At 47.1% G+C, this 13,976-nt stretch overlaps 3 protein-coding genes across 3 annotated transcripts; 2 read left to right on the top strand and 1 right to left on the bottom strand.

Moving 5' to 3' along the window:
* Positions 1-3,133: 3,133 nt before the first annotated feature.
* Positions 3,134-3,979, top strand: FOMMEDRAFT_162627 (uncharacterized protein; the record flags this gene model as incomplete). Its single annotated transcript, XM_007271983.1, has 2 exons — positions 3,134-3,644; positions 3,870-3,979. 2 exons carry the CDS (start codon positions 3,134-3,136, stop codon positions 3,977-3,979), a joined length of 621 nt encoding a protein of 206 aa, XP_007272045.1.
* An 84-nt stretch (positions 3,980-4,063) lies between these two features.
* On the bottom strand, positions 4,064-9,479 carry FOMMEDRAFT_171558 (uncharacterized protein; the record flags this gene model as incomplete). The annotated part of the gene is made up of 18 exons (XM_007271982.1): positions 9,349-9,479; positions 9,190-9,268; positions 8,703-9,128; positions 8,245-8,632; positions 7,584-8,188; positions 6,927-7,530; positions 6,687-6,871; positions 6,518-6,633; positions 6,327-6,463; positions 6,186-6,258; positions 5,662-6,123; positions 5,395-5,597; positions 4,917-5,337; positions 4,726-4,850; positions 4,478-4,690; positions 4,352-4,408; positions 4,176-4,275; positions 4,064-4,107 (listed from the first exon to the last, which is right to left on the bottom strand). Exons 1-18 carry the CDS (start codon positions 9,470-9,472, stop codon positions 4,064-4,066), a joined length of 4,362 nt encoding a protein of 1,453 aa, XP_007272044.1. The 5' UTR covers positions 9,473-9,479.
* Positions 9,480-10,015: 536 nt separating this feature from the next.
* Positions 10,016-13,266, top strand: FOMMEDRAFT_162625 (TPR-like protein; the record flags this gene model as incomplete). Its single annotated transcript, XM_007271981.1, has 2 exons — positions 10,016-12,552; positions 12,579-13,266. 2 exons carry the CDS (start codon positions 10,016-10,018, stop codon positions 13,264-13,266), a joined length of 3,225 nt encoding a protein of 1,074 aa, XP_007272043.1.
* Positions 13,267-13,976: the final 710 nt, after the last annotated feature.

Raw genomic sequence — 13,976 nt, 5'->3', positions numbered from 1 at the left:
CCGGCTTTTGTAAATTCTTAAGCACCTGACTACCACTCTGGACAAAACGACGGAAAACAACCGCAGTAAGTATATCTTTTGAAAATATTGTTTTGGAGCTACCCATTTAGTGGGAGGACATGGAACGCTTCTAAGGCATCGGCAAGATTGGACATCTTCAATGAGGAATAACGCAGACCTTAATTAAGAGGTATATGTCTAACACATACTCTCCACTCTACAGGAAAATATACCTTCATTCTTTGAATGGTGTACTTACTTTTACCCAAACTGGTTCTGTGAAATTTCCCAGCTTGAAAGGGAAGAACGCTCCCTAGTATTCAAAATTTCAGGAATTCGTACCCCAAACCTCCTCAGCTCATGGCGGTGTTAGAGCGAGCGAGAGAAGCAGTATGCTCTCGACTTCAGCTCGAGCAACTATACATATCTTGCCTCAGTGAAGTTCGATCGTAAACCTTTTGGATCTTTGAACCCTGCGTGCCGTCTTGGCTGCCTCGACCTCGACCTCGTGGACTGCTGAGCTATAGTGCTTCTCTACATCGCAATAGAATTGCGTAAAGCTACACCACGACTTCGGATTATGTCGGGATAATGTGCATATAAGCGTCATGCTTACCAGTAGTACTTGCTCGGGGGTGGCTAATTGATTATTCATGACGGAATCACGGGCAGAAAGACAAACCCACACACACCGTACACGCCCTATCGTATAGTACAATCAACGAATCCTCGACGAACATCGGAGAAAGTTCACGATGCGTTATCAAGACGTTGACTCCTTAGCAGGCTTATAATTGAATTCGGCATCCACGAGATGGTATGAGTATAGAAAAAAGGCACTAATACCGCAGTTCCTATTACTACTTCGATTTGGCGTGCACGCTGTCGTCCGGCATAAAAAGAACCCATGGCTTAGGCTCCTAGTCTACGACCAGCTTCCATACTGATTGACTTCATTGGTTATATCAGCACTAATATTAATGCAATGTATGTAATATTAACTGCTAGCCTCAGACATGGTAATGGATTTACCCGTTTTTGCCGCCTTCATATACGGTGTATAAACATGTACCAGGCTCATCATTATCCTCGTGCTTAGCCTAATACTAGGATGCTGACTCCTTATCTCCCTGCGTTCCAATCTGACTCCGAAATGTACGATGGTTTTGAAATAGTGCTGTGTAAAGTGTACATACATCTGCGTGATCTATTGCCAGATTTTACCTTCCATTCATCTCATCGTTATTGAATAACTTGATCGTGGTGGACTATATTTACCTGACTGTGATTTGGGGTTGATTAAGAATAAATATGATGGAACAATTTCCGCCGACAATACAAAGCACAAGAGAAACAGTATGCGAATATTGATGTAGTGAAGTCTTGCGAAGGTCCTTGACAACTGCCTTCGAATTCACGTGAGTGAGCAGCGTGCATATATCGACGAAACCCAGCGCAGAAAAGAGAATATTTGTTCAGGAATCGTCTTATTGATGGTCTCGGTCGTGTGCTCGACAGACTTTTGGAAAATCAGGATGCGAAATTTGCTCATAAAAGTGCTAGTCGGAGAAACGAAAAAAGTTACTTTATATGATGTAGATCACGACCTTTCATGGATATAAAGCGAAACTATCATAACTAAATTCAAATACCGGAAAGGTAATTAACAATCCAAGCACAAAAGCTAAAGAAACAGGGTCGCCTTGAGGGAATCACGAAACGTTGATGCACGAGGTAAGGCTGCTCAGGTTTGAAGTAGTACGAACCTTTGGACAAGACTCGACAAGAGATGTCCAAGAACGAGAAGAAAGCGATAAACACATGCATCAGTGGAGTAGACTCTACAACGTGTGATGCGTTCTACAGTCCACAGGAGAAATCTTGTCAGATGTTCAACTTTACCATCAACGTGTGATGCGCACAATTATTGCGTGCTGAATAGCACTGGTCGCGAAGAAAAGCAAAATGTTCTCCCAAAGGGATAGGGGAAGAGGAGCCAAGCAGTCTTTCCGAGATACTTGCGGTTATTGACAGTTGCAGTCGAAAGTATGAGAAACCCAGGACAAATTGACGATTCAACTGCCTTGCTCTTCACATTCAAAGTTTAGCCACAGAAATTGCACAGTTAGTCTGGGCTTTCACAGTGTGTCATGTACGGCCGTACACGGACTCGATTCTTCTGGTGTTCTGTGACATGGCCTGTGTCTGCCGTTGGAAGAACTAGAAGGAGGAGTCACGATTCTGCCGTGTGCTTTACGGCAGCGTATAGAAATGAAGGTGACGACGGAAGATTCGGGAAGGAGAGCGATAAACAATGACGTCATACCGTTTAGCACAAACGGAACTTGCAAAGGTGAAGAAAATGAAGTTATGGCAGGGTTTATAGCTTATTATACAGCTCATAAGCGTTCATGCAGCAGCTGCAAGAAAGACGAACTCACAAAAGCCCACTACAAACGAATTTCAGCGCACGGATACGACTAAATAGGAAAGTCAAAATTTTCTAACCAGCAGCGATCCAATGCTCATCTAAAATTAGACGAAGCCTGATTCGGCTTTCGTGCCGCCCTGATTCTGAACTGATCACTCATCTCATAGAGTTTAGTGCCGAACGTCCGAAGATTCTATTGCCACCACCCAAAATTGTCTGCATGCTTGTTGGCCGCGGTGAGCCAAACGTCAGGCGCAGCAGCAAACTATTGGCCGGCATCTGTGTTTCAGTGATATCATCCATCCACGGCGCTAGACTTTGACGAGGAGTTTAGCTTGAACGGCGTGTTATGCTGCGGGGTGCAGAGCGGGTCACCTCGGATCTGGCGGAGGGCTTTTCGCTATTGCCCTTCATCCCTTCCTCAAATTTAAAATGCCCCGATGGTCCCGACTGTATTATGCACGGTGCTGACCAGAATGTGCCGACAAGCCGTCGTGGTTTATATGGAATGGTATTAGAGTCCTAATACAACTGTAAACCTATCAGTACGTTCGTTGGATAAGACTGTGCAATATTGTACTGTTACTGGATTCTGCTGTGAGTACGGAGTTTACACATTCCATACACAAATCGGTCCGACTTCGACTGGATGGAATTTCCGTGATAATTATCATCTGGCCAGCTTCAACTGTACTTCCGCCCATGTATTCTGGTCTGTTCTTCTGTCTTCTCTCTCCCCTGGACTTCGAGCGCCCTCGCGGCACCAAAATTGGTACCCCAACCTCGCAAGCGACATACAGGTCTACTTACCGAACCACTACTCAGCAAACGTTTCACATTCGGGGCGTCCGGCTCCACGTCGGGTGCTTATTTCAAGTCCTCCAAGAAATTTCTCTTATTCAGCCCTCCTCTGCCTCCCCTCTTTTCCTACTCACGTTCAAGCATTCACTGATGACTCAAGCCCACACCTCACTCTCACTCTCGCTTCGGGTGCTTCCCCCAACATGGCATAGTCGTCGCTACCGCTGCCGCCCAGACTTCAAGCGGCGCCACATCGTCCAGCATCAATCTACAACGCACAATGGCAATGGTACTCACTGCTCACACACTGCCCATTTAGGTTGCTTCATCCACGCGCACTTCGAAACACTTGACCAGCCCCAAGGGTATATGGCTATTCTTGATGATTTGCGTGTGATTTGTGTGGCATTGTGTGCGTGCAATGTATACATATCAGGTTGTTATTGCCGTAAATGACAGGGTAGTGGCAAGCACATGCATTGTATATATACTGGCATCTAGATGAGAGCAATGCCGAATTACATCTTGCTTCCCTACCAAAGGCTACCGATTTAATCTTTGTGTATGAGCTTTCAATAGTGTTAATACGCTCCTGCGCAACACACAGTGTCTACCCGTTGTACCCTTTCCTACTTAGCTGGCAAACATGAACCTCACATGGAGCAATACACTCAAGACGATTCGCACTCGAAAAACCATTTTGGAACGTATCGCAAAGTCGACTTCGTTACTATTGCTACATATTAGCATAGTGTGGTACATAAAGTGAATCCAATACAATCAACCGAAAGGCAGGATAACAAAGGCTACAGGAAGCAAAATAAATCTATTCTAATCAGAATCATCATCCCTATCTTTCGCCTTCCGTCGTCCTGCTACACAAAGATAAAACAAATCAGTCATCATATTCTCTGCGTAAATGGGATACGTCGGAGGAACGTACCTTTACGAGTGGCCCGCTTCTTCGCAGCAGCCTTCTTACCCTCTGCACGTTTTTCAAGTGCATGGTCCTCTTCACCTTGTCGTTTATGTTCTTCAAGGATCTAATAGAGGTTAAAGGGAATAAAGAATGAACTCGATAATTTCCTTGCATCGTAGTTGGAATTGAGATCGACTTACACCCTCGAACTCTTTAAGCTCTGAGTCAGGTTTGTTTGCAGACTTGTTTGATCTTGCCTAAAATACACGACGTCAAAGTCAATCATCCGTCCTCCCGTCCTCCGAGACTCGGAGTCAAAGACTCACCTTCCCCAATATCTCGCTAAATCTCGCAAACACCGTCTCCTCATGCAACTTATCCTGATAAAACGGCAGGCCCTCAATGAGTTTCTTTACCGACCGTTCTGACTTGAAGGGAAGGAGTGATAAGCAGAACGCGACGTCTCGCCATTGACGTGGGTCTTCCGAGAGTCGGAAACGTTGGCAGAGTTTCTCGACAATGCTTTCAGCTTGTTTTTCCTATATTCCATAAGGCGGAAAATAATAATTAATACATTGCAGTAAGAGGAATGATATGGAGGGAAACTTGCCTTCTCGATAAAAGTGAAGATATACTTCATTGTGCTCTGGAACGCTTCTTCGTCGACGGCATGTTCTCCGACTGACAAATGACTGATAACTAAAGACATTATGTCGACGAACCATCAGCACACCGCGCAATTCCCGGTACAAGGAGGAAACATACCATCTGGCAGGTTATTATAGATCGCATTATCCTTGGTCGAGAGCTCAGTGAAGAAAAGCTTAGCCAAGTCCGCAATTCTCTGCTCAGGATCCTCCAAACACTTTGCCATCTCTCCCAACTGACCCTTAACCTTGATCATACCATTCAAGATTAAATGCGTCAGCACCATGAGCGTGTTTTTCTTCACAACAAGGTTGCGGTCCGATAAGCCCTTGTACAGCTCGTTGCTGTTCTCGTCGATGATATTGCTAAAGCACACCGCGACGTCGCCGAGCGCGATGACAACGTTACTTCGGACGTTGGGATCCTTTGACGTTTCCAGGATCTTGAAGAGGAGCCGATGGTGCTGGTCGCAGTATTGGGAGCTGACACAGAGGAGCTTGCTGAATGCTAAGATCGCGGCTGTTCGCAAGGTCTTGTTCTAAACCGGATGGGTAAATTGTACTTCCAATAAAAGGAATTCTAATTTAACACTTACCTTGTACTTATGTGGACTTCCACAAATATGGACGATCATAGGACCGAACATGGCCAGTAGAGAATCAGGTCCATAGAGCAACTCCGATTCGCGCACTGCGGCAATGCGTTCGCCGATTTCGTCCTCAGCATTACCTGCAACCTGTTCCAATTCTTCTCCATCCTTGCTGTGGCGGTGATTATCACTAGCCGCTGCCTTCTCGGCTATTAGCGGAAAAGTTGGAGAGAATGTTAATGCAAGTCAAATTTCGAAATGCTTGTGGGTCACCTTTCTCTTTCTCATCCTTCTGTCTCTTCCATTCTCGCTCGACCAGTTCCAGATACACGATCTGCTTGATAGCGACATGCCCAACAACAAACAACAACTGGCTGAGCTCAAATGCATCGCCCTTATCCGTCGGACCAGACGAAGACTGAGCCGATTGCGCCCTCGGCGTAGGTGGAACACTGCCTTCTTCCGGCACCGGATCTTCATCCATGGCATCCTCCGCAACTGGCTTCTCCACTTGCTCACTCCTATCCCGCGGCGTAAATGCTCTACGTGCAAGAATCTTGATCAGGTTATTACACATGACATCCGGGTGTTCACCGAGACCATAAATAGTGTTGATAGCTTGTTCCGCCATTCCGAACCATTCTTTCGACCGTGATGGGTGAAGAATGGCTTCTTGGAGCCTCTTGAATATAGGATTGTCCATCTCTAGGCGAAGAGTCTTGTCTAAGAGCGAGCCTGTTTTTCAGAACGTTAGATACTGTGCACTGTCTCTAACGAACCCGAGGACAGGGGATTACCTTTGACCTTCTTGGCGCTTCCATTGAGTCGCTGCAACGCGACGCAGGTATACCGAGCAAGTAACAAATCAACCTGGGAAAATTAAGCATATTAATACAGCTTAAGAAATGCATATTCTAATGCTAATGGAACTTGCGAACCCTTCCAAATACGCCTAGTCCGATCTTTAGGAGTGTCTCGGCTCGATCTGTGACAACCGACCTCCTAGCTAGAGCTAGCATGCCGAGGATAATGATTGCTCCTCTACGCTGCTCCCTTGGAAGCTGTTTCTCCGAGCCTTGTGAATACAAATTAGTATACGCAACTTGAAATGCTCGGTCGAGGCACTTACTATACACCTGCCAAAGCTTCGCGATGACATCACCGTGTATCTGATCATCGTCCATCATCGTCCTCATCATCTCCTCCAGAGAAGTGAGCTCAGCTAGAGTCGCGTCGTATGTGAGCCTTCAGGATTTTTTGAGTAAGGGAATCAAATAGATCATCATAGTACTACTTACTCAATCATGTTCTTGGCAATCCTGTTGACTTGCTGTTTCGGCTCCATGTCCGGGAGTGGATCAAAGTAGAGGCTGCGATAGCATTCAAGGAGGCGTGACCGTATACCTTTGAGCTCTTTCCCGTCTTCCGATGTTGAACTATTATCCTTTGACCATATGAGGTGCACCATTTTCTTGATACCAGCCTTGAAAGAAGTCGTCAGCGGGCCTCTAGGGATGACAAATGCATAATTTGCTTACCTCTGCTCCGACGAATTGATATTCGTGGGCAACCCGGAAGAACTCAATCGACTCCAAGACTTCCGCCTTATTCGTCGATCCAAGCAATTGCCCAATAATCTCCATCGCACCCTCAATCCGCCTGATAAAATTCAATGCCTCCGCATAATATTTCTTTCGCAGTTTCAGATTCAATATCTGGCTGCTCTGCAGCGCGGCTAGTGCAACCTGCTCATCCGTCAACGCAGATATATCAAGCTGACTCTTTCGCGGCTTCTTCGCCTTCTTTTTCTTCTTATCCTCCTTCGCGGACTTGAAGGCGGATTTGGGGATAGTGCGTGGCGTTCGTGTGGGTACCATGGATTTACACGGAGTCTTTGGTGTACGAAGAGGTGTTGGCATCATCCCGGCGTCGGCATAGCTGAGCATTGGTGTTGCATTTCCGTTTTCGTCTTCGTAGAAGCCTTCGTCCCCTTCATATCCTTCCTCGACAATGGCGTCTTCAGTGCCTTCTTCGCCTTCAATGCCTTCCATTTCTTCATCCTGAGGGATGGGGACTTCCACATCCATTTCATCCTCATCATCGCCAGAAGCAGGAACTGTCTTCCTCCTTGCCCGGGAAGATCTATCGTCGCTAGTTAGTGCAATAAGAAGACAATAGCAACGAACTACACACACCGCATGCGCTTCTGCACTGCCTTCATTGGAGAGCTAGTAATATCCGCATCACTACTCTCGCCAACCTCTTCATTAGTTTGCTCATCACCTTCGCCTTCTTCATCCTCGTCTTCATCCTCATCGTCGTCCTCTTCGTCCTCGTCGCCTTCCTCATCATTCTCCTTCTCCACAGGAGGCTTCTCCATCTCTTTCAGATCAAGCGCATCCAGCTCCTTGCAAACTTCCTGATATCTATCCTCCCATTCGTCAAGTTTCAGCAATCCGCCGTGCATAAGTCCGTATGGATGTGTTAAGATCAATTTTGTCAAAAGCGAGATCGCATGGCGTCTAACACTGCTACCCTTGTCTTCCAGGGCACCAACAGTCGCCTCTGTCATTGCCAAACGTTGTTTGGGAAATTTGACAGGAAGATCGCAGAGCTTAATGAGAGTTGTTATGACCTTGGCTCGGACGTAAGACGAAAGGTCGAGATAACGTTCCAATAGGAGATCAAAGAGATTGTTGAGTTTCTTTTCGCGAGCTTCTTGGTCTTCATCTTCTGACATGGCGATTTCGCGAATGAGGCAGCCGATAATTTCAACAAGCGCCATACGCATGGGGTACGACTGGAACTCAGATCGTAAACATAGCGCTCGGAAATGAAAGAGAACAGTACACCCACCTCACTATCCAGATGCGCAAGAAGCAAGCTTATCTGCTTCAAAACCAAGCGGGGCGATAGCTCTGCAAGGCGTACAAGGAACCTCGAAAATGCACGGGGTCCCTTCGTATCCTGTCCACTAAAGTTCTTCCCAGCAATCTCACGTAGGATTTCCTCCGCAAGCTGACTGTGATCAAACTCCTTCGAGAGCACGGTCAGCGCCTCTGCCATTGGCTCAGACAGATGTTCGTAGTACTGTAGGCACTGCATAATGGAGATTTGCGCGCCGAAACCGTGCCCATGGTGTTTGACCGCGAGACAGATGACCTTGTACACCCCGAGTTTAATCTCGTTGGATTTCATGTATGTCTCTGATTCGCTAATGTGATATGCAGGGCGTGTAAGGCAGCTATCGTGGGGGATGAAAAGCATTAATATTTGGAAGCATGGCGATGAATGACTCAGTCAGATACACGCACTTGATAAACGCATCCCGATCGGGCGTCGTCGTCCATATTCGATGCGTTTTCAGCCTCAATACTTTACTAATCAGCGCAAGTGCCTGTGGAATCTGTCCAAACCAGGTCCACTGAACATCCTTCCTGGAAGCCGCATTCGTCCTCGAATTTGCCACTTTCCCACCCCTGCCTCGTCGTGGCTTTGGTGCAGCAACGGCAGGCCCACCAGAGTTGTCCTCTGTACCTTGAGACTTCACTTTTTCTGCGGCACTAACGAACCACTGAAGAAGAAAAGCATACATCTCGAGCGGCGTCCTGTGCGCGCTGATCGATTCTGGATCACCTGTGTCGAGGTCTCGCATAGCTGAATCATATTCTGCTAGAAGACCCGAGGTGACAGAGTCGAGGAGCTTGTTCATCGTAGAACCCTGTAACGAGTCTGCATGCCTACAACCAGTGTCAGAGTCTCGTCATTGTAAGTGCAGACAAAGTTGTGGACAGAATTCACTTGAGAAGACTCCGATATGCATCAAACACCTGCGGGGTGGCTATATTTTCAGATGACACAGCGACTTGCTCAACAGCATCTACGAATTCCGATTGCAGACAACAAACGTGTCAGCTAACTCTTAATGACAACAAGTCCAGCAGCGAACGAGAAACAAACCCTCGAGCAACGTGGTAACCTCATGGCTATCCATAGAGCGTACATCGTGTTCATTCTCGATAACATAGCTTGAAGTATCTTGCAGATGCTGACATTCCTCCTGGAGACGGAAGTCGTCGGCCATGGAGGGCGTACTCGGCTTGTCCAATGTTCCTGCAGTGGTCGAGTTTAAGTCGCGACGCGTGACACAAAAGGAGACGCGTCGGTCACGCAACGTGATCAAATGATCCCATCAAATTCTGTGAGAATTTAAGCCATCAAACCTTGTCGCAGGTTTCGATATGCTCCTAGCTTTTAGTCTTGATCCAGGATTGTATTGATGTATAAACAATTGTTGCTCTCAAGCGCTCAACGCCTTCGCTTGACCGGAGCATTGTACCCGGGGCTTGACCCAAGGAACCAGCTTTTCATACTGATCAGATACTTTCCGCTGCGTTGAAGTGGGTCTCTTCTTACACACTCCAATGTATGAATCATAACGAGGAGGAATTTTAGATTGACTGCGAATATTTCGTTTGGAAGACAGCATTTGGACCGACCACGCCTCAAGGACACAGGAGAATTTCAGGTAATGCACGCTTTGTAGCTTATTGGCGCCTTCGAACTGAGCAAACAGGTCTACCCAGTATACAGGAACCGTGAACGATTATTACCAACTTGTGTCAACATGGAGTACTATGTCGACCTTGAATCTGTTTGCCGTGGACTCTACAATCTGGCCCTAAAAAATTGGGATCGCTTTGAGCAATCGGGCGAACGAGGAGAACTTGACAAGTCGATTTTTCACGGTCGCGTATTACTCGGACTTTATCCTGAGAGACATCAAGATCGCAACAAGGCATCTACTATTCTCGGAAATTTTCTTTCCAGACGATTCAAGCAATACGGGAGAATGGAAGATCTAGAGGAGGCAGTTGAGTGCTATCGTGTTGCCCTGGAACTTTGCCCCGACGGTCATCCCAATCGTCCCATTTCTCTCGGTAACCTATCAAGCTCCCTTCAGACTCGGTTTTCTCGACATGGAAAAACTGCAGACCTTGATGAGGCCATAGAACATAGTCGCACTGCTCTGAATCTTTTCCCCAACAGCCATCCCTATCATTCCATGTCTCTGAATCTCCTTGCGGATTCCCTTCACACTCGTTTTGAACAGTGCGGACGAACAGTAGACCTCGATGAGGCTGTTAAGTATCACCGTGCCGCCCTGGATCTTTGCCCCCTCAGTCATCCCAATCGTCCCGTGTCTCTGAATTGCCTTGCGGGCTGCCTTGAAGCGCGATTCCGACAGCTTGGACAGACTGCAGACCTTGACGAGGCTGTAAAATATCATCGTGCTGCCTTGGAGCTTTGCCCACACGGCCATCCTAATCGCCTAATGTCTCTGAACAACCTCGCAGGTTCCCTTCAAACGAGATTTCACCAATATGGGCAAGCTGCGGACCTTGACGAGGCTGTCATGTATCATCGAGCGGCTTTGGAGACTCGTGCCAAGGACCATCCCAACCTTTCCATGTCTATGAACAATCTCGCACTTTCCCTTCAAGTTCGATTTGAACAGCACGGGCGGACCACGGATCTTGACGAAGCCATTGAGCTTTATCGCTCTGCCTTGGGAGCCCTACCCAGCGACGATCCTAGACGTTCTTTGTCACAGAGTAATCTTGCAGATTCCCTTCAAGCTCGATATAATCAGTATGGGCAGACCGCTGACCTTGATGAGGCCATCAATCTATACCATTCTGCACTGGAACTTTACCCCGGCGGCCATCCTCATCGTTCCTCGTCTCTGAATAATCTTGCGCATTCCCTCCAAGCTCGATTTGAGCAACATAGGCAGATGGCGGATCTCGATGAAGCCATTGAGCTGTGCCGCTTTGCCCTGGAAATTTGCCCCGATGGCCATCCTAACCGTTCTGCATCACTGAACAACCTTGCAAATTCCCTTCAGACTCTCTTTCAACAACATGGGCAGACTACAGACCTTGATGAGGCTGTCCAGTATCATCGTGCTTCCCTGGAAATTTGCGGCAATAGTCAGCCTAGTCGTTCCAAGTATTTGGCTGGCCTTGCAAGTTCTCTTCATTCTCGTTTTGAACAGCATGGACGGACTGCGGATCTTGACGAAGCCATCAAACATTCCCGTGCCGCCGTAGAACTGTGTCCAGAAGGCAATTCTCAGCATTCCGGGTCTCTGAGAAACCTGGCCATTCCTTTACTTTCTCGATTTAAGAAGTTCGGTGACAAGGATGATCTTGAAGAGTGCATGCAATTATTCGAACGTGCCACTGTGCATAAATTTTCAAGTGCAGTGATGCGTCTCGAGACTGCCAGTCAATGGGCTAGCTTTGCTCGAAGTCATGCTCACCATACTACATCTAGAGCGTACAAAGCGGCAATGTTGCTCTTGCAAAAAGTTCTCGTCGTTAATCCTACCCTTCCTGCACAACACGACTTCCTCAAAGGAGTAAATCACTATAGAACTCTCACATTAGATGCAGTGGCCTATGCTATAGAGAGCAACAGGTTCGAAGAGGCTGTAGAGATACTTGAGCAGGGGAGGGGTTTACTCTGGTCTCAGATGCGTGGGTTTAGGGCACCTCTAGATCGCCTTGCAGAAACGAACAAAGAGCTCGCTGACAGGTTCAGGAGTGTTAATAGCCAGCTGGAGAGTCTTGCAATCTCGTCTGCTGAGTCGCCGTCTGACACAAGTACAGCCCGGAATGCGTTATCCATATTAGACGCACATGAAGAACGGAAATTGTTTGAGGAGAGGCTGAAGCTGAAGAAGCAACTCAGTAGCGAGCAGGAGGAGGTTATCAACAAGATACGGCGATTACCCGGGTTTGAGAACTTTCTTGCAGCTACGCCATTTAAAGTACTCCAACACGCAACTTCAGACGGCCCAGTGATTGTGATCAACCATTGCAATTATCGATCTGATGCACTCATTGTTTCCTCACGCGAGAATTTTCCGATTGTCTGCATTCCATTAGATGGAGAGTTCTTCAACGATAGCATTGAGTTGTACATCGAGCTCTTGGAAACGCGCTTTCACTCTGGAGCTGACTCGCCGGAATATGACCAGATCCTCTGCCAAGTGATGAAGACGTTATGGGATAGGGTCGTCTCCAAAGTCGTCGACAAACTGATCGAGCTCGGAATTGCTGAAGGATCGCGCATTTGGTGGTGCCCTACCTTCGTGCTGTCTGCGTTTCCCTTCCACGCCGCAGGTCCATTGAGGACACAGACGGTGCTACGAGGTATCTACTAGACAAATTCGTCTCATCGTATGCTCCGACACTCGGAGCACTCGTCGATGCACAGTCGTGTAAAGGCACGGAAGAACCGACAGTTCTTGTTATCGGTGATACTTCACTTCCGTCAGCTAAGAGCGAGATTCGCAACATCAAAAATTGCGGCATAAAAATCAGATTACTCAACAATAAGACGTCTCACAAAACGGTGATTAAAGCGCTTCGGGCCACGGCATGGGTGCATTTCGTTTGCCATGGAGGCTTGGATCCTCAGCCTTTCAACTCTTCATTCAAGGTATCTGACCGTGGTCTGACCTTACTCGATATTGTCCAAGCGAATCTTCCGAACGCAGAGTTCGCATTCCTTTCTGCCTGCCATACTGCCGAACAACCTCACGATGGCATACATGATGAGGTGCTCCACCTCGCTGCAGCAATGCAGTTCTCTGGATTTCGAAGCGTGATCGGGTCGATGTGGGAACTACTTGACGTAGACGGGCCCTTCTTCGCCAGGAAAGTCTATGAGTTCATGTGCGACTGCGACGAGGGCGAGGCGAGGTACAAGCGGGCAGCTGCGGGGCTTCGTAAAGCGGCTGTAGAACTTAAAGGGCGACCTGACATTCGCACTGAGAGATGGGTTAATTTGATCCACATAGGTGCTTGATTGGCTATACAAATACTTCACCTCTGCAAAGAAGAAACTCTCTGTATTATCAATGAACGGGTAGTTTGTCACAGTAACATACTCAATACCAACAAAGGTATTGCTGACTCTTGTTCATCCTGTCTGCACCAGCATGTGTGTGTTCAGAGTACTTTCCCTCCCCGTCATGCACTGTGTATACAATTTGGCCTTGGGCACCTTTGAATATATAAACCTATGCTTGTAACAAAATCTGAGGTCAGATGCTATGGGAGCATTCCTACTGCTGCAACTGTGTCTTCTGACATCCAGGCCATTGTCTCAGAGCAGATATCAATTCCGATTTTAATAACTTACCAGATAAAATTGATACTCACACAGTGCTTTAATAAGTGTTCCAGACATCTTGTCAAGCTCAAGGGCACAATCAACAATTGCACTATGTTTAGCAGCCTTCCTTGTAAGGGGCCAATTTCTATCATGGGAGTGTACAAGACAGCCACATTTGACACAATGTTGTTATGAACTTGATTCAGACGTAAGATAAAAAATCGAAATAACGTTTTATGAAAAGGTTCAATGAATATTAATGTTGAATTTCTCTTTGCAGACTTTCCAATCTTCGTTTTCAGACACAGCAATCTCACAAACAATGCAGCTAATAACTCCAGCAGGTGCTATGCTCATAGAAAATACCTATAAACCATGTTGTCAAATGTACTTGACAGAGG

This window comes from Fomitiporia mediterranea (genome assembly GCF_000271605.1).
Source record: "Fomitiporia mediterranea MF3/22 unplaced genomic scaffold FOMMEscaffold_20, whole genome shotgun sequence".
Taxonomy (NCBI): domain Eukaryota; kingdom Fungi; phylum Basidiomycota; class Agaricomycetes; order Hymenochaetales; family Hymenochaetaceae; genus Fomitiporia; species Fomitiporia mediterranea.
This window is presented reverse-complemented; position numbering and strand designations above follow the sequence as displayed.